Source organism: Hylobates moloch, unplaced genomic scaffold (genome assembly GCF_009828535.3).
Source record: "Hylobates moloch isolate HMO894 unplaced genomic scaffold, HMol_V3 SCAFFOLD_16, whole genome shotgun sequence".
Lineage (NCBI taxonomy): Eukaryota > Metazoa > Chordata > Mammalia > Primates > Hylobatidae > Hylobates > Hylobates moloch.
The window spans coordinates 72,620,108-72,639,997 of record NW_026652291.1 but is presented as its reverse complement, the minus strand read 5'-3'; the positions used below and the strand labels follow the sequence as shown (position 1 = coordinate 72,639,997).

The 19,890-nt window shown below is 41.1% G+C and overlaps 1 protein-coding gene and 1 pseudogene across 1 annotated transcript in view; both read right to left on the bottom strand.

Annotated features, from left to right (window-relative positions):
- Positions 1–12,568, bottom strand: part of BRMS1L (BRMS1 like transcriptional repressor) — a 163,198-nt gene extending 150,630 nt beyond the window's left edge. Inside the window, exons 1-5 of the mRNA XM_032134940.2 lie at positions 12,514–12,568; positions 8,932–9,044; positions 7,332–7,422; positions 5,780–5,907; positions 3,968–4,047 (exon numbers count right to left, since the gene is read on the bottom strand). Coding sequence (XP_031990831.1) covers positions 3,968–4,047; positions 5,780–5,907; positions 7,332–7,420 — 297 coding nt within the window. The 5' untranslated portion in view covers positions 7,421–7,422; positions 8,932–9,044; positions 12,514–12,568. The remainder of the gene's footprint in view (positions 1–3,967; positions 4,048–5,779; positions 5,908–7,331; positions 7,423–8,931; positions 9,045–12,513) is intronic.
- A 4,614-nt stretch (positions 12,569–17,182) lies between these two features.
- On the bottom strand, positions 17,183–18,873 carry LOC116484712 (nuclear transport factor 2-like; annotated as a pseudogene).
- Positions 18,874–19,890: the final 1,017 nt, after the last annotated feature.

Sequence of the window (19,890 nt, the reverse complement as noted above, 5' to 3'; positions counted from 1 at the left end):
CTTCATGATGAAAACACCAAAAGCAATGGCAACAAAAGCCAAAATTGACAAATGGGATCTAATTAAACTAAAGAGCTTCTGCAAAGCAAAAGAAACTATCATCAGAGTGAACAGGCAGCCTACAGAATGGGAGAAAATTTTTGCAATCTATCCATCTGACGAAGGGCTAATATCCAGAATCTACAAGCAACGTAAACAAATTTACAAGTAGAAAACAACCCCATCAAAAAGTGGGCAAAGGATATGAACAGACACTTCTCAAAAGAAGACATTTATGCAGCCAACAAACATATGAAAAAAAGCTCATCATCACTGGTCATTAGAGACATGCAAATCAAAACCACAATGAGATACCGTCTCACACCAGTTAGAATGGTGATCATTAAAAAGTCAGGAAACAACAGATGCTGGAGAGGATGTGGAGAAATAGGAAAGCTTTTACACTGTTGGTGGGAGTATAAATTAGTTCAAACATTGTAGAAGACAGTATGGCAATTCCTCAAGCATCTAGAACCAGAAATACCACTTGACCCAGGAATCCCATTACTGGGTATACACCCAAAGGATTATAAATCATTCTACTATAAAGACACATGCACATGTATGTTTATTGCGGCACTGTTCACAATAACAAAGACTTGGAACCAACCCAAATGCCCATCAATGAAAGACTGGATAAAGAAAATGTGGCACATATACACCATGGAATACTATGCAGTCATAGAAAAGGATGAGTTCATGTCCTTTGCAGGGACATGGATGAAGCTGGAAACCATCATACTTAGCAAACTAACACAGGAACAGAAAATCAAACACCACATGTTCTCACTCTTAAGTGGGAGTTGAACAATGAGAACACATGGACACAGGGAGGGGAACATCACACACCGAGGCCTGTCGGAGGGTGGAGGGCTAGGGGAGGAATAGCATCAGAAGAAATACCTAATGTAGATGATGGGTTGATGGATGCAGCAAACCACCATGGCACAGGTATACCTATGTACCAAACCTGCACATTCTGCACATGTATCCTAGAACCTGAAGTATAATTTTTTTAAAAAGAATTTTTTTTTAATTAAAATTGGGGCCAGACATGGTGGCTTAGGCCTGTAATCCCAGCATTTTAGGTCAAGGCGGGCAGATCACCTGAAGTCAGGAGTTCGAGAGCAGCTTGGCCAACATGGTGAAACTTCGTCTCTACTAAAAATACAAAAAAAAAAAAAATTACCCAGGCATGGTGGCACATGCCTAGTCCCAGCTGCTTGGGAGGCTGAGGCAGAAGAATCACTTGAACTCGGAAGGCAGAGGATGCAGTGAGCCAGGATCACACCACCGCACTCCAGCCTGGACAACTGAGTAAGAACTTGCCTCAAAAAAAAGAAGAAAAAGAGCAAAGTAAGAGTATCAAGTCACAGAGTTATCAAGACTTACTAGACTAAAAGCAATAGAAAAAGATACTGTGATATTGGTGCAGAAATAGCCAAAGAGAACAAATGAAACATATGGAACAAATGAAAAAGGTTATTAACAGGCCAGCTCATATATGGGCATTTGATATACAAAAGAGAGAAAATTGCTGAGTTGTGGGGAAAACAAGGGTGTATGTAATAAATAGTGTTGACATTACCTATCCATATACAAAAAAAAATAAAATTAGAACCTTACTTTTTCTTTTTTTTTTTTTAACCAGAGTTTTGCTGTTGTTGCCCAGGCTGGAGTGCAATGGCACGATCTCAGCTCACTGCAACCCCTGCCTCCTGGATTCAAGCGATTCTCCTGTCTCAGACTCCCAAGTAGCTGGGATTACAGGCGCATGCCACGCCCAGCTAATTTTTGTATTTTTAGTAGAAACAGGGTTTCATCATATTGGTCAGGCTGGTCTTGAACTCCTGACAAACAGAGAGCCAAATCATGAGTGAACTCCCATTTACAAATGCTACAAAGAGATTAAAATACCTAGGAATACAACTTACAAGGGATAATAAGAGAGGACACAAACAAATGGGAAAACATTCCATGCTCATGAATAGGAAGAATCGATATCGTGAAAATGGCCATCAGGTGATCTGCCCGCCTTGGCCTCCCCAAGTCCTGGGATTACAGGCATGAGCCACCACACCCGGCCTAGAACCATACTTTATACCATACACAAAAACTAATTAAAGGTAGTTTTGCAATCTAAATATTGAAAGCAAAATTTCAACTTTTAAAGGAAAATACATCTTTTTACCTCAAAACAGGAAGACACAAAAAGCACATCCTTGGCTCACACTTGTAATCTCAACACTTCGGGAGGCCAAGGCAGGAGGACTGCTTGAGCCCAGGAGTTTGAGATCAGCCTGGGCAACATAGTGGAACCCCTTCTCTACAAAAAATTTTAAAAATTAGCTGAGTGTGATGGCATGCATCTGTAGTCCCAGCTACTCAGGAGGCTGAGGCAGGAGGATGGCTTGAGGCCGGGGGAGTAGAGGCTGCAGTGAGCCATGATCATGCCACTGCACTCCAGCCTAAGTGACAGTGACACCCTGTCTCAAAACAAAAGAAAACAAAACACATCCCATAAATAAAAAGATAATAAATTCAACTACATTAAAATGTAAAACTTCTTTGCAGCAAGTCATCAGAAAGAGTGAAAACATCGTACCACCTGGGCAAAAAGATTTGCAAAGCATATAACCAGCAAAGCATTTATAGCCAGAATATATAAAGAACTTACATAGTCAATGAGGAAAAGATTAAAAGCCAACAAAAAGGCAAGAAATACAAATAGGCACTTCTCAGGAAAAATATCCAAGCAGCTAGTAAACGCCAAAAAGATAATCAATCTCAGTTATAATTATGAAAATGAAACAATGAGCTCTATCATTTTTATACCTAACTACTCTTAGTTTACGGCACAATTAAAGTGACAGAAGAATCGTTATAGAACTTGTCCTCTTATTTCTACCTGTATATCTATAATCTTGTCTAGATTTGATAAAAAGTTATCTGCAAAATGGGCACTATGGGTTTTTTTTGTTTGTTGTTGTTGTAGTTGTTATTTCTGAGACAGGGTGACACTCCATTACCCAGGCTGCAGAGCAGTGGCACAATCACAGCTCACTGCAGCCTCAACCTCCCAAGGTCAAGCAATCCCCTTACCTCAGCCTCCTGAGTAGCTAGGACTACAGCCACCTGCCACCATGCCCAGCTAATTTTTCTATTTTTTTGTAGAGGTAGGGGTCTCACCATGTTGCCCAGACTGGTCTTGACTTCCTGAGCTCAAGCAATCCTCTCGCCTCAGCCTCCTAAACTCTTGAGATTACAGGTGTGAGCCGCCATGCCTGGTGGGCACTATGTTTTTTAAATGCTATAAATATTTTTAACCCATTTATGCCTAGTGTTCCATTACTGGAATGTTAAGCTTGTGGGAGTTATTTATATCCTACTGTTCAAGGTCATCACCAAGATCTGATTTTTCACACACACATAAAAATTGCAACCTTCAGCATAAATGGGTTAAATGCAAAATAAACAGAACATACAGAAAAATACACCTATTTTTTTCCCATAAATAGAGAATTCTGCCCAAAGATGTGGAAATAGGTCTAGACAGACAGAAACTAATTCTATAGCCCAACATCCTAACTGCATCATTGAGTGTATATTTTGTAAATCTAATCCACACTATACTAATTATACTAATATTTTCAGTAATGCCAGGTGACATAATCGTTGCAAAGTCTTTTTAAAGTAACAGCTGCAAAACTTCTAAAATTATCTCATTTTTTTTTTTTATGGTCCTTTCTTTGTGTCCTATCTCCAATACAGCTTCCAATGCAACTCTATTCTTTTTTTTAATTATACACAAATGATGAGCTAAAGTACTATTTAATTTTGTTTTACTTAGTTTACTTTTTTAACTACTATACTCAGAAAAGGCTTGAAGAGATGAATTTAGCTTAAAAGTTATGCAAAATGACAGTACCTCACAATGCTGGCGAGAAGCTTGAATTTCACATTCATATTTGTTCTTTACAGATTCTAAGCAGAGCTCTCTATAGATTCCTGCAACCAAACACAATTACTCTGATTATGTTAGCAATGAGGAGTTCCATTATCACTTCCCTACAGGAATTCTGTCCTCACTGTATTTAATAAGATGGATCAAGAAAAAATTGAAAAGTGAGTCTAACTTTGTCTTTAAAGACTAAAAATAAAAAGGCTCACTTAAAATATATATCCAAAAAGATTAGAAATTATAAGAGCTAGAAAGAAACTGTACTGCTAGTTTTTGTTCTTAATCTATTCTTCTAAAGATTACTCCTAAATGTTTGATACAGAATGATCAAAATGAAAATAAAACTCTTTTCCTGTGAAAAACAATCTCTCAAGTTTCTCAAAATAGAAACGGAGACAATAAACTCTGGTGTCATCAATCACATACATTCAGAGTAACGGCTAGATACTATACCCCACCAAAACCACTTTTTTTTTAACTATTATTTTCAATCCAAAGCTTCCATGAGGAGTAAATGTATATAAACTGATATAATAAAATCAATTATGTCTGGAGTGCTCCTGACAGGACTTTATCTAGAGGATGGATACCCAAGATAGTTTAACTTAGACCCTAACAGGACAATAGTACAAAATAGGTAACATGGCCATGCAAATATGTCACTATAAAAACGGAACACAAAGAGCTCTGGATATGTATTCTAAGCTTTATGCCATAGTTGGCCCTAGAAATGTAATTATCTCTCTTTGTATAGTAAAGGCAAGAGACAGATATCTGGAACTACGTCATCAGCAACACATTCACACGCACTACTCTGCAAAATCAAAATATAAAAGAGGCCAGAGTAGAAAAGTAAATAATCGACTCAAGTAATATTTCCTGATCATCCATGTAACCTAAAAGAACAAAGAAAATTAGGGATATTTTTACTTCTAAGGGTATGTTAAGTCAATATGTAAAGATAGCAGTGAAGAGTATCATATCATCTACATAATATTAAGCACTCAAAAATAAAATTTGGTTAAAGGAGGGCTTAGTAAAAAGAACTTATTATCAACAATGACTTAGGTGTTATCTAACAGGAACATAAGGGTCAATTAGTGCCACATAAGAGGAAAAGCAACCAGCATCTCCACTAATTAAAGTTTAGTTTTTGACTATGAAAAATCATATATATCCCTTGATTATGAGTGCTAGGACATGATACTGAGGCTGGATCCCATTTACAAACACAAGACTGAAATGTAACCATACAAATATAGTGCATCTTTGTTTATTTGTAGCCACAAATGAGTAACCAAACTTATCAAAGTAAAAAAGAAAAATTAAATTATCTAGTTTAAGGCAAGTTTCCTGTTCTATAATATCCTGATCAAACATTTTTAAAATTTTTTATAAATTAAAAAAAATCCTATCACTTTTACATATAAAAAAATGCCAAGAGCACTTAATCTAATAGGGAATTAAAGTGTGATAGTAACAGTCTCTCTTAATGAAAGTATCACGGTTTCCAGTTGTATCACCACATGTGGAACTATCTTCTCAACAACACTGTAAGCAACTTGAGGGCTTTTTTTTTTTAAATCTCCCACAGCAGCAGAGCAAAGCAAGAGGTATTTAATAAATACAATAACTGTGGGCTAACTAAAAGTAAAATATTCTGGTCGATGTAAATATGCTTGTAATCCCATCAACATAAAACACTTACTTGATAAACACCTTTTAAAGCTATTGAAGAGTTTACATTCTACATATGGAAAAGATTCTTCACTTTCCTACCTGCTACCTTTGTACGAATTTGCATATTTTCCTGTAAAGTTGCCAGCGGTTCCAAGTATTCTGGTGCTTTTCCAGCTATGACTTCTTGTAGTTTTGCATCCACCTGACTTAATCGTTCTTTATAAAGTCTTAACAAAGCAAAAATTAATATGTTAATTTAAAAATCTCAACAAAGGCTAACAATTTGCCATTTCTATACATTATTTGTTCCCAATATCATTTATATTCTAATAATCTATCAAATGTATTTTTGCCTTGATCTCAAGCAGAGAACTCAGTTACATCATTTGACTTTATGCACATAATCACAAAACAGATACCTATCTATCACTCTTTAATGGTCAATTCCCAATACAAAAAATAAAATTGAAATAACTACTTTTTGGCACTACTAATGTGTGTTTTTGTTTTAACCACAGAACAATAAAACCAATTCTAAGAGAAAAGGTCATTTAAACACTGAGTTTAAAAGAAACAAAGAAATCATTTTGAATAGACATTACCAGTTGTCAAAATAAATAATTACTTAGCTTCTCTCTACCTTTCCTGAAAAGGAGTCAGTATTACCATATTCAGCCTCCTTAACACCCAGGCTGGAGTGCAGTGGCGTGATCTCGCTCACTGCAAGCTCTGCCTCCTGGATTCATGCCATTCTCCTGCCTCAGCCTCCCGAGTAGCTGGGACTTTTTTTTTTTTTTTTTTTGTATTTTTTAGTAGAGACGGGGTTTCACCACGTTAGCCAGGATGGTCTCGATCTCCTGACCACGTGATCCACCCACCTCAGCCTCCCAAAGTGCTGGGATTACAGGCGTGAGCCACCGCGCCCGGCCCAGCCTACTTAATTTTTTAAAAGAACAAAGAGGAAGTAGACTAATAAAGGTAAAACCAATGTCTTTATGACCTGACATACTAAGTTTGTCTCAACTACAAATGAAGAAGCCATAACAAAATTAGTTGCTCAATGAACAAGGAACTCAAAAATGGGGCAGGAGGTCCCTGTTACAGGCCACTTACAAATACTCTAATTTGCCAGCTGTCACACCAATATGTTTAGAGTATGATACAACTCAATGTTTATTTTTGGCAATAATCCTGCAGGACAGAACCAATTTTTTTTTTTTTTTTTTAAGACAGTGTCTTACTCTGTCGCCCAGGCTGCAGTGCAATGGCACGAGCACAGCTCACTGCAGCCTTGACCTCCTGGGCTCAATCGATCCACCTGCCTTAACCTCCCAAGTAGCTGGGACCACAGGCACGTACCACCACGTCCAGCTAATTTTTAAATATTTTGTGGAGACCAGGTCTTCCGATGTTGCCCAGGCTGGTCTCAACTCCTGGGTTCAAGCCCACAAAAAACCCCTGCCTCCAAACCCTCTGTCTAGTTAATGAGGTCTTTAGTAGACAAACAATAGCTGAAGCCTCTTTCAAATTGGTCAGTCTCATAAAATACAAAAGGGAAAACAGCTGAAACTGAATCTAGTTGCTCTTGTGCTAGTATACAAGTGACAAGGTTGAGATTCAGTGACAATGGCCTTCTAAAGTCACTACTTACTGATCTTTGAGATCGGTAAACTGTTTTTCAAGATTGGACATTTCATCCAAACATTCCATTCTTCTTCTCTCACAGTCTTCATCATCCATTTCTGTTAATAAAAAGGCAAATATAAAAGATAAACTTAATTTTCAAATTTATCTGAACATCTCAAATATATCTGAACGTAATTCAAATAGGAAGAAAAACTGTAATATGAAGGGAAGACCTATATTAAGCCTTAAAAGAAAATAAACAACATTTATCAAAAATAATAATTTCTGCTGGGCATGGTGGCTCATGCCTCTAATTCCAGCAGTTTGGAAGGCCAAGGCAGGAGGACAGATTGAGCCCAGGAGTTCAAGATCAGCCCAGGCAACTTAGGAAGACCCCATCTCTACAAAATATAAAAATATTAGCTGGGCACGGTACCATGAGCCTGTAGTCTCACCTACCAGGAGGCTGAGGCAGGAGGATCGCCTGAGCCCAGGAGTTGGAGGCTGCAGTAAGCCATGATTGTGACACTGCACTCCACCCTGGGTGACAGAGTGACCTAGTCTAAAAAAAAAAAAAAAAAAATCCACTATAGATTTAATCTAAAATACAGATGAGTATATAAAACTATACTGGTCTCTAGACCCTCTTACTTTTATTCATTTTTAAATCACTTTAAAGGACTGACTATAAGCTATGACTATAAAGTAATTAGCCCACTTTTGGTTTGTTTTCCACCAACTCACCAGAATGTAGCACCAAAATGACTGTGTCCTTTAAAGGCTAACATTGCTCAAAAACATTTTTGGGATTCTTCTTTCAGAACTGCTCACATGGCTGATTTGCCTGTCACATAAAAAAAGAAAAGTGGCCGGGCGTGGTGGCTCATGCCTATAATCCCAGCACTTTGGGAGGCTGAGGCCGGAGGACTGCTTGAGCTCCAAAGTTCAAGACCAGCCTGGGCAACATGGTGAAACCCCATCTCTACTAAAAATACAAAAATTAGCCAGACATAGTGGTGGATGCCTGTAATCCCAACTACTCAAGAGACTGAAGTGGGAGGATCATTTGAGCTTGAGAGGCAGAGGTTGCAGTGAGCCCAGATTGCACCAGCCTGGGCAACAGAGACCCTGTCTCAAAAATAAAGAAAAGAAAAGTGAAAGAAAGGCCAGACATGGTGGCTCACGTCTGTAATCCCAGCACTTTGGGAGGCCAAGGCAGGCAGATCACCTGAGGTCAGGAGTTCGAGACCAGCCTGACCAACATGCAGAAACCCTGTCTCTACTAAAAATACAAAATTAGCTGGGCGTGGTGGCACACGCCTGTAATCCCAGCTACTTGGGAGGTTGAGGCAGCAGAATCGCTTGAACCCAGGAGATGGAGGTTGTGGTGAGCCAACATCGTGCCATTGCACTCTAGCCTGGGCAACAAGAGTGAAACTCCATCTCAAAAAAAGAAAAAAAAAAGAAAAAGAAAAAAGAAAACTAATCTTATTATGTTTACCACAGGCTCTCCTGGTCTGTCATTCCTACGTTCCCTTGTTCCGTCTCCCCCTATTACTATCAGTGAGAAAGAGGCAAATGAGAAGGAAAATACAAATTTTTTAAGGAAAGCAACTGTTAATTACCAGGTCTGTCCTATAGTCCACATTTTCTATGTTCCCATCACATATATTCATTCATCAAAATAACTGAAGCACAAAATGATCTGCATCTTGATCTTCATCAAATAAAAGTCAAACTATGAGAAAGAGTTAAATCACGTTCAATTATTTTTATATAACAAGGAAGGCTATGACTCATTTTTTTCTAATTTTCTAAAACAGATTAAAAATATTTCTAGCTTTTGATTGCTTACTTCTTGGCTACTTAAAACTTGGTCCCTCAAGATGACTCACTATCCAAGGTCTCTGGATAGGAGAGGCTTTTCTGTAGCCTTAGAATTTGCTCAGTACCAACATTTGAGAAGAAAACACTGTGAAAGTTTAACATGAAAGACATATGGTAGAACAGAGATGCTTTAACAGAAGCAAACTGCAAAATTTATTTAAACAATTTCTTTGCACTTAAAATTTTGACTTGCAGTTCAAATTATTATCACATTCTTCAAAAATTAAGTTGTCCATTATTTTTTGGGATGGAATTTTTAAAAGTTAAAAATCACAACAGTCAACATAAAAATTATAGGGGGAGAATTTTAACAAATAGAATTTTATGAGATCCTTGCTCCTATCATAAATGCAAGAACATTTGAAGACAAAATACTTTATAGATCTAAGAAACATATTCACAAACAGGCCAAGTGCGGTGGCTCACGCCTGTAATCCCAGCACTTTGGGAGGCAGAGGCGGGTGGATCACTTGAAGTCAGGAATTCAAGACCATCCTGGCCAACGTGGCAAAACCCCATCTCTATTAAAAACACAAAAATTAGCCGGGTGTGATGGAGGATGCCTGTAATCCCAGCTACTCAGGAGGCTGAGGCTGGAGAATCACTTTAACCCAGGAGGCAGGGGTTGCAGCGAGCCAAGATCGTGCCACTGCACTCCAGCCTGGGTGACAGAGCAAGACTGTCTCAAAAAAAAAGAAAAAAAAAAGAAATATATTCCCATACAGTCTAGATGTTCTCCTTTCTCTATATTCCCCGCTTTTGAAATCTCACCTACTTTCATGGCAGGGCAGATGACTTACAAATTATTCTCCCCTTTCCATATCAGGCAAGTTCCAATGTCACATTTCCATTTATCAGTTGGGCATTCTTAAACATACTGCCATCACTCCAAAAGCAACACATCGGCCAGGCACAGTGGCTCACACCTGTCATCCTAACACTTGGGGAGGCCGAGGCAGGCAGATCACCTGAGGTCAGGAGTTCGAGACCATCCTGGCCAACACGGTGAAACACAAAAATTATCTGAGCATGGTGGCGCATGCCCGTAATCCTAGCTAGTGGGGAGGCTGAGGTAGGAGAATCGCTTGAACCCCAGAGGCGGAGGTTGCAGTGAGCTGAGATCACGCCACTGCACTTCGGCCTGGGCGACAGAGACTCTGTCTCAAAAACAAAAAACAAAAAACAAAAAACCCAACATGTCTGGCTAGGCACGGTGGCTCACACCTGTAATCCCAGCACTTTGGGAGGCTGAGGCTGGTGGATCACCTGGCAGGAGTTCAAGACCAGCCTGACCAACATGGTGAAACCCCATCTCTACTAAAAATACAAAAAATTAGCCAGGCATGGTGGTAGGCACCTGTAATCCCAGCTACTCGGGAGGCTGAGGCAGGAGAATTGCTTGTACCCTGGAGGTGGAGGTTGCAGTGAGCCAAGATGACACCACTGCACTCCAGCCTGGGTTCCAAGAGCAAAACTCCTTCTCAAAAAAAAAAAAAAAAAAAAAAAGGCTGGGCACAGTAGCTCATGCCTGTAATCCCAGCACATTGGGAGGTTGAGGTGGGTGGATCACAAGGTCAGGAGTTCGAGACCAGCCTGGCCAACATGGAGAAACCCTGTCTCTACTAAAAATACAAAAAATTATCTTGGTGTGGTGGCACCCGCCTGTAATCACAGCTACTCGGGAGGCTAGGGCAGGAGAATTGCTTGAACCCAGGAGGCGGAGGTTGCAGTGAGCCAAGATCACACCATTGCACTCCAGCCTGGGTAACAGACCGAGACTCCATCTCAAAGAGAGAAAAAAAAAGAAAAGCAACATGTCTGAAATACTCTTATCTTTCACCTTCATCTCAAATCTTTCACTTTTCTATTTCTGTTGATGCTACCACCACTTTGCTGGTATCTTGGTTTTTCTCTTACCTTCAATCCTAAACTTGCATTCATCAATCCTGTTTTGTGCGCTCTTTGAAATCACTCACATCTATACTTTCCTGTTCCTTTCCGAGCTCAACTCCTTCTCCCAAGGTTTTCACGCTCATTTGAATAAGCCCTAAACTCTGGCCCTTGTACTTTTTCTTACATTCCTCTCCCTATAGGAATACCCACCACCCCAACCCAAATTCTACTCATTCTTCAAGATAAGGTAATCCCACCTTCTTCAGCTAGGCTTTGTGACCACCCAATATTGAAACGATTTCCTCTGCCTCTGAATTCCTACAGCAATATTTAGTTAAGCATTCATTTGGCAATTTAATCAAGTGGTGACGTATCATAGCTCTTTAAGTGAGCCCAGATAACAACTATTTATCCCTCATATTGAGTACTGTCCAGTGCTGCACAAAAAAGTCACTCATAAATATTTTTGGATGGCTGATTTATTGATTGAAATTATATCCTTCCATGGAGATTTGCTTTGCAAGAGAAACATGAAAAGAGGGCATGTGGGTGATACTAGGCTGTCATCAACCTATCATCAATGCTTCCTTTAGATGACCAAAATTAGGCCAAGACAAAGAAGTCAGTCTCATCTCCATCATTTGAATCGAAAGAAAATAATCCCGGTAATCACAAATTCCATTTCACTTTAGAATAACCATTCCTAAAATTTTGCAAAATTCATTTGTGGTGTTAATCTGCCCTCCTTCTCCCTCACCCAAAATAATTTAAAACAGCCCAAAGTTAGAAAAAATTGAAGGGAAGAAGAGAGTTGGAGAATTTTCAACGCTGCCAAAACTCAGCCAATTTATAAGCATAAGAAGATCCAAAATGAGCCCGAATGTTGGTCCCTTCCTCTCAGTCTTGCAAACTTCAGGGAGCTACTGAACGGGACCTCTCCCAAGTTAGCCCCCGAAAAGACACTGATGTAAAAGTGCTGACCGGCAAGTTGACTTGCAAACTGAGGTTAATCACTAAGCCGACCCTCTGTCCCGGCAACCCACTCGCGCTGAGAAGTGAGGGTTGCAAAGGTGAAAATAGGGAAAGAGGTCGGTGGGCTGTGGAGAGGAGGCATTTCCAGTTTGTCTGCTGCGGGAAGTTCTCCGCCTGGGCCGGTCGCTCCAGAGCACCACCGGGGACAGGACCGCGCCGCGTTCGGGAGCTGGACAAGCCCAGGCCCGCCCCGCCCCGCCGCCGGGACCCATCAGGAGCCAGACAGCGCCCAGCGACCGGTCCGGGTGCAGCCCAGGGCCCAGAGCCAGTCTCCGCCCCTTCCCTCTGTCCCCGCCCCGCTTTCCCAGCAGGACGCAGCCGCCTGGCGTGCGGAGAGCGGCCTGTCGCGCGCTGAGCGCGGGGACTCAGGGTCCCAGCCCTGCTGGGTCGCGCACCTGAGCTATCTCCGTCCTCGTCCTCGGAGCTGCTCCCCTCATTTTCGGCGTAGTCTACCTCCATCTCATCGTGATGGTTGGTCTCCTTCTTATCCCCTCGGGAATGGACCGGCATTTTCCAGCCGCGCCGTCGCTTTCCACTACCGGCGCCCAGCCCGGCCACCGCCGCTTCAATGAAGGGCGCGCGGAACGCCCCGACCCACCCAGCCGCCGACTTGCTCGCCCCCTTGGCTCCTCCCCGCCCCCGGCCCGGGCCTCACAACCTAACCCGCAGGCTCTGCGATGGGAGCTCTGCCATTGGCGGAGGCCGTCCACCGAGCCAGAGGGCGGGGCTTGCCCTGCTCTGGTACGATTGGTTGCCCGCAATTACGACGCGGCCTTCCGATGCTTGCCGGGAGTCGTAGTTCATAGGGCTCAGCCCTGCAGGGGCTGCAAGCTTCCATGCCTCGGCAGCCCTGATCACTTCTTCCTTCTGGACTTCAAGTCCCACAAGGCACGAAAGCTGACACTCTGGATCGCAGTTTATAAACTAAACAGAAACAGATTGTGCGAATTTAGTCTGTATTTATCTATTTCCCGCCAAGGGATTGTTTGACCTGCCTGACCATCAGAGATGTTACTGTTAGATGTGAAAATGTCTTTTGCCTAAAAGGATCTTTGCCTGCTCATTGAGCCTGGGGAACTGGAGAACCGTCTCTTTTACTAAGCACTTTTATTACCTACCACTAATAAACTGTTTTATTTAATTATTAACTATAGACGATAACTTGCACTTTCTATGTTGTGCAAAAATCTTTAAATTATTCTTGAAACTTTCACAATTAATACAGTTTTATCTTGGCATTTTCAATCTCGTATTTTTTGCATTTATTTTTTACCAAATGCAGTCGGAAAATGCCATCAGTCCTGATTTAACTTTAGTTTTCAATGAAAAATACAAACTTAATGAGATGTGCTTTCTCAAAAAAAGGGTACATAAACAAGGAAGACTCAATAGGTATCATAACTCATTAAGTGACCATTTATCCTCTGTATCAAGTATCTTGGTAAGCTCTTTACATGGGTTTAGTGAGTTTAATTCTCAATTTAATAGCCCTGAGTTAGGTGCCATTGTTATTCCCATTTTACAGATAAGGAAACTTCCTTTGCAGACCAATCTTAAAACTATATTTTACCCGTTATAACGACAGAGTTTCTTCTTCCTGAAGTGGCAATTTGCTATTGAAAGATAGTACAGGCCGGCAGGGTGGCTAACGCCTGTAGTCCCCACACTTTAGGAGGCCGAGGCGAGCGGATCACTTGAGGTCAGGAGTTCGAGACCAGCCTGGCCAATATGGTGAAACCCAATCTCCAGAGGCTGAGGTGAGAGAATCGCTTGAACCTGGGAGGTCAAGATTGCAGTGAGCCGACATCGCACCACTGCACTCCAGCCTGGGTGACAGAGTGAGACCCTGTCTCCTGTCTCAAAGAGAAAATTTAAAAAAGTTCATAGAATATTGTGGATTGTATAGCATTGCATTCTCAAAGACAAGCTCCAAAGATATGCAGTTAAATTTGCAATTTTATTTAATTATCTATCTATTTATTTAGAGACAGGACCTCGTTCTATCGCCCAAGCTGGAATGCAATAGCAACCTCAAACTTCTGGGCACAAGCAATCATCTCGCCTCAACCTTCCAAATACCTGAGACCACAGGCACATGCCACCATGCCCAGCTAATATTTTCATTCTTTTTTAGTGACAGGGTCTAGCCCAGGGTGGTCTCGAACTCTAGTCTCAAGCAATCTGTCCACCTCAGCCTCCCAAAAGCACTGAGATTCCCAGGTGTGAGCCACTGTACCCGACCTAGATTTGTAATTTAATGACAGAAAACCTTCTAAGTGCTACCCATCTCTTACAGAGTAAAATACAAAATAAGGGATGTGTATTATATTTAGTGTCAGCCTACTTCTCCCTTTCTCATTTTACAATATTGTCCAAAACTGAACTCCTTATAGTTTCTAAACACACAAGCTGTTTCCCATTTCAATGTCTTTGCACATTCTATTTCCTTTACAACCCTGTTCCTCTCCTTTTCTTTTTCAAAGCCACTTTTTAGACAACACATATCACTGTCAGCACCTCTACCATTCAGAGCACTCCTGTTCCTTCAGTTGACTGCTGTATTTTGAAATTTGCAAGTTTATACTTGTTCCTATCACAATATATTGTAAATTGTTTAGTAAATGCATCTCACCTATTGGATTGTGAGTTCCTTGAAAGCAGAGGTTGTCTTAAGCTGAAATGCAAATACAAAGGAATGCAGTGGTCAGGCAGTTCACGTTAAAAGATGTAAGCTTTACATGAGTGGTACGGATTAAAGGGGGCAGCTGCATTTGGCCCCAGCCAATTGTTACTACCTGAGAATTTTGGCCTACCAATGTCAGACCTTCTGATTTCAAAGAGAAACCGGAAATTTGGATATCTATGTGAAATATCTAGAACTATAAACATTATCTCAAGTGATGTTTTTTGTTTTGCTTTGTTTGTGTTCTTTAAACTTCAGATCAAACAAAAACAGCTGTGGGTAAAATCCCTGGCCTCTAAATATCAGCAGCTATCAGAGTGTGTGCTAAATGGTAACAATTAGATTTCTGGTCACTCAATGTGCCAATTATGTTATGTGCTTAAAGTACATTAATTCACTGAATCCTCATAACAATCTTATGAAGTCGATACTATTATGCCCTCCATTTTATAGATGAAAAAACCAGGGCACAGAGCAGTTAGAGTACTTAGCCAAAGTCACACAGCTACTACATAACAGATCTAAGATTTGAACTTGGGTAGTCTGACATAAAAATCTGTGTGCAACCACTGGCATACAATGCGCCTCTAGTGGTTGCTTTCTGTTTCTGCTGTTCCAGGAAAAACAGGAAAGGTGGAAAGGAGGAGGCATGGGTTCTAGCCTCGTTCTCCTAGTAACCAAATTATAAAGTTTGGCAAACCACATAATCTCTGATCCGTTGTAAAATAAGAAGTTTGCAGTGTGTTAACTTTAGGTTCTCCTCCAGCTCTAAAATTCCTGTCATCATTAAGTTTAATTTTAGGGCAGACAGTAATAGGAGATCATGCAATTAGAGTTGCATGAGAGTATTTTGCCTAAGGCAAGAGTTTCTCTCACCTCCTCTCAAACAGATTTTAGAAAAGATCTGTAGGGAATGTGAGAAGAACCATAATAGGGAAAAGTTAATAAGGCTAAAAAATAATTTTGTTGATTTAGAAAATACAAAATAAAATAAAGTCATGGAAGCAGAATGAAGTTTCCTTAATCAAGGCAGTTAAAAGGGTAATAATGATTATTATTATTATTATATTATTATTATTATGCAGTTGGGAGGTCCAGGATGCCTTACATTTATATAGCACTTTACATTTTACATAGGGCCTATATAAACATTAAATATATTTTAAGTCTCACTTATTAATCCATTCATATTTACATATTTGTAGAGCTCTGAAACTCATAGCCAGTCATCATCAAAATCTCCTATATCTTCATTCTCTTCCCTGAACTGTTCCCTCATTCTTGTTCTAAAGGAAATATGGCTCTCCCTTAGGACCTTGCTCTCTTTGTACCCTCCCCCTCCTCCTGAGCCTTGTCATGGAGTGGGTATGCTCCTCGTTGTCCCTTTTCCATCCAGAGGCTCCTGCTTCCCTCTTCCCTAAAATTTGCCAGTTTGTCATCAGGATATACCACACAGTATATATGTGGGTGTCATCTATATAACCCAGGGTCACTCCCTCTCACGTTTTGAAGAATTTAGCTCTTGGCTCAGTGTCATTCTCTCCAATAACACACCTGTCATAATTCTTGGTAGATAAACCCATAGCACTCCATCTCCTACTGGGTTTGCTCTGGTACAAAGTAGGCATATAGTAATTTTGGCATTTTCCTTCTAGTTTTCCTCCCCTATCTTCTTTGGGGTATACTTTTTTCCTAGTCTGTTTTGTGTAATATTTTAAGTCATAAATATTTAAACACAGAGAAAGGTATTCAGAACATTGCATATGTAACACAGTACCTACCTCTCAGCTCTGTCAAATCTTAGCATTTTACATTTGCTTCCGATGCTTCTCAATCCTAATTCTCTCCTTCCCTTTCCAGAGTAACTATTATCCTGTTTTTGGTTACCATGTGCTTTGGTTACCCATGCATCTATTCATACTATTTTTGTATATGTATCCAAAAATAATATATAGTATTGTTTGGCCTGTTTAAAGTGCTCATGTTTTCATTTTATTTATTTTATTTTTTATTTTTAGAAAAATGTTGTTTATTATATCATGAGGTATTGAAACATCTGAACAAATCAATGTCTGGGCGGTGAGGCAGCTTCTTTCTCTTCACTTCTTTGGGTTACTACAGCAACTTGTCAGTAGATTAAAAAAAAAAAAAAAAAGGACGATCTTTTGCATTACTTAAGTCTTTCCAAGGCATGCGCTCGTACAATACAAACTTCTCCAGTCAGAGGCAACTAGTCTAGCGTCCAAACATCATGCACAACACCTCGGCGGCAGCAGCGCACTGCGCCCACTCCCGCCGCGGCCCTGCTCATTTGTGCATGATATTTGGAGCATCTGGAGGAGTGGGAATAGCACTGGGGAGAGGAGGGAGGAAGAAACAGCATGAGTGCCTGCTGAGAGGTCAGCCGAAGTTGTGCAGGGCGAGCCTGAACATGTCATTGGTGCAAACCCAAGCATTGTTGATGTTCTTTAATAGGAACATCTGGTGGAACCCCATGATGGGGGTCTTTATCCGCCTTAAGCTGGCCCACAACCATGTTGATGACGCAGCTATGCGGCGTGAACTGATGGTCCTGCGCGATGATGCTGTGCTGGATTTTCTGGAACCGAAGGTTAGACAACTTCTCCACAATGGCAGCTTTCCCCTGGAACTGTTGTCCTTCCCACGTAAGGCATGATGCGTCAATGTAAATTGCGCCTAGTTGGGTTCTATCGTTATCAAATAACTTGTAGTAATGTGGAATGAAGCTGGATCCTATCTGCTCCCAAATTGGCTTGTCTCCCACTCTGGACGGTCACCCGGCCTCGCGGAGACCCGAGGTGCTGGCACGATGGCTGCAGCGGCGGCGGCAACCCAGCACGGTCTCAAAATGCTCATATTTTTAAGTGGTCTCATGCATTACATATGCTACAACTTGACTTTCTCCTTAGTGATGTTTTTGAGATTTACCCATTGTGATTCAGGTAGCTCTCATCCAGTTATTTTTACCTGCCATAACATGTTCCATTTAGTAAACATATTCTATTGAATGAATATTACAGATTACCCATTTACCTATTAATGGACAGGGAGGCTGCTCCCAATGTTTTCACTGTTAAAAACAGTTGTCTCAGACCCAGCACAGTGGCTTACGCCTGTAGTGCCAGCACTTTGGCAGGCTGAGGCAGGCGGATCGCTTGAGATTGGGAGTTGGAGACCAGCCAGGGCAACATCCGAAACCCCGTCTCAACAAAAAATACAAAAATTAGCCGGGCATGGTGGTGCGTGCCTGTAGTCCCAACTACTTGGGAGGTTGAGGTAGGAGGATGGCTTGAGCCTGGGAGGTCCAGGCTTCAGTGAGCTGTGATTGTGCCACTTCACTCCAGCCTGGGTGACAGACAGAGTAAGCCTCTGTCTTAAAAAAAAAAAAAAAGTTGCCTCAGTGAACATTGCATTTTTTTGTTTGTTTGTTTGTTTGTTTGTTTGCTTTTTTTTGGACAGAGTTTTGCTCTTGTTGCCCAGGCTAGAGTGCAATGGCACCATCTCGGCTCACTGCAGGCTCCGCCTCCCAGGTTTAAACAATTCTCCTGCCTCAGCCTCTGGAGTGGCTGGGATTACAGGCGCCCACCACCACACCCGGCTAATTTTGTGGTTTTAGTAGAAATGAGGTTTCACCATGTTGGTCAGGTTGGTCTCGAACTCCTGACCTCAGGTGCTCCGCCCACCTCAGCCTCCCAAAATGCTGGGATTACAGGGATGAGCCACCGTGCCCAGCCATGAACATTGTTGTATGCACCTTTTCTTCAGGCATATGTGTGAGAATTTCTCTTGGTCAGTGTCTCCACAGTGGGAGGAGTGTATTCGAGAACTGTATCCTGGTGGGCAGGAAGGAAATATTAAAATATGTATTTATAAAATTTTTAATTTCATCTTTGTTTGGAATAAAGTAGGTATAAGGAAGCAGTTAGAATTCCAGGTTTTACTCTGATTTACCCTCATTATATTCCTTGTGCTTGTTTTTAATCAGCAGATCCACCTTCTGAAATAAAGCAAATTTAATTCCAAGCTCCACCACATGGTGGGGCAGAGACATCAGCTACACAATCCGTAAACTTTGTCTACTGATTGACTCAGGTCAAATGCTAGGAGCTGGAAAAACAAAGATAGGACACCAGAGCTGCTACTAATAGCTAGTATCGAATCAGGATAAATATTCTCATCATTCAAACTAAAGGGGCTTTAGGACCTACACTGACAACTAGGTGAGACCAACTTATAATTATTCCGACTACGTGAAACTGTGATTCCAATTGCTTAAGAATGAAACAATCCCCCAGGCTCAGTGGCTCACGCCTGTAAACCCAGTACTTTGGGAGGCTGAGGGGGGCAGATCACTTGAGCCAAGGAGTTTCAGACCAGCCTGGTCAACATGGTGAAACGCCGTCTCTACTAAAAATACAAAAAGTAGCTGAGCATGGTGGCGCACGCCTGTGGTCCCAGCTACTTGGGAGGTGGAGGCATGAGAACTGCTTGAACCTCAGAGGCAGAGGTTGCAGTGAGCCAAGATCACACCACCACACTCCAGCCTGGGTGACAGAGCAAGGCTCTGTCTCAAAAATTTGTACGCTGAACCAGTTGAAATGTTTACGGTGTTGGCTATTGTTTGTGCTGTTAATCATCAGTCCTCTTCAATCAGGGCATGACCAAGATTAACTTTTTCCTCCCAAATTGATGTGGATGGTCTAATGCTGTGGGCTTCATCTTCAACATCATCTTGTCCCTTCTTCAAATAAGTTATCTGTTTGTAAACTGCTGATTTATTTGGAGCAACATCCCCATAAACTTCTTGTAAAGCATCAGTGATTTCACTATCCTTCCATCTAAGCTTCATCATAAATTTGGTGTTTGTTCTTGCTTCAACTTTAGCAGAATTCACATTGTTCTGATAGGGGCTCTTTACAAACTGATGTTTTATTCTTCTCAGTGCCTCAAACTAGACTCTGTCCAGGCATGTTATAACAAGTTAATATAAGCTTATTTTGTTGAAAAAAAAGTTGACCTCTATAGTTTTGGGATTTTTTTTTGTTTTGTTTGTTGAGACAGGTTCTTC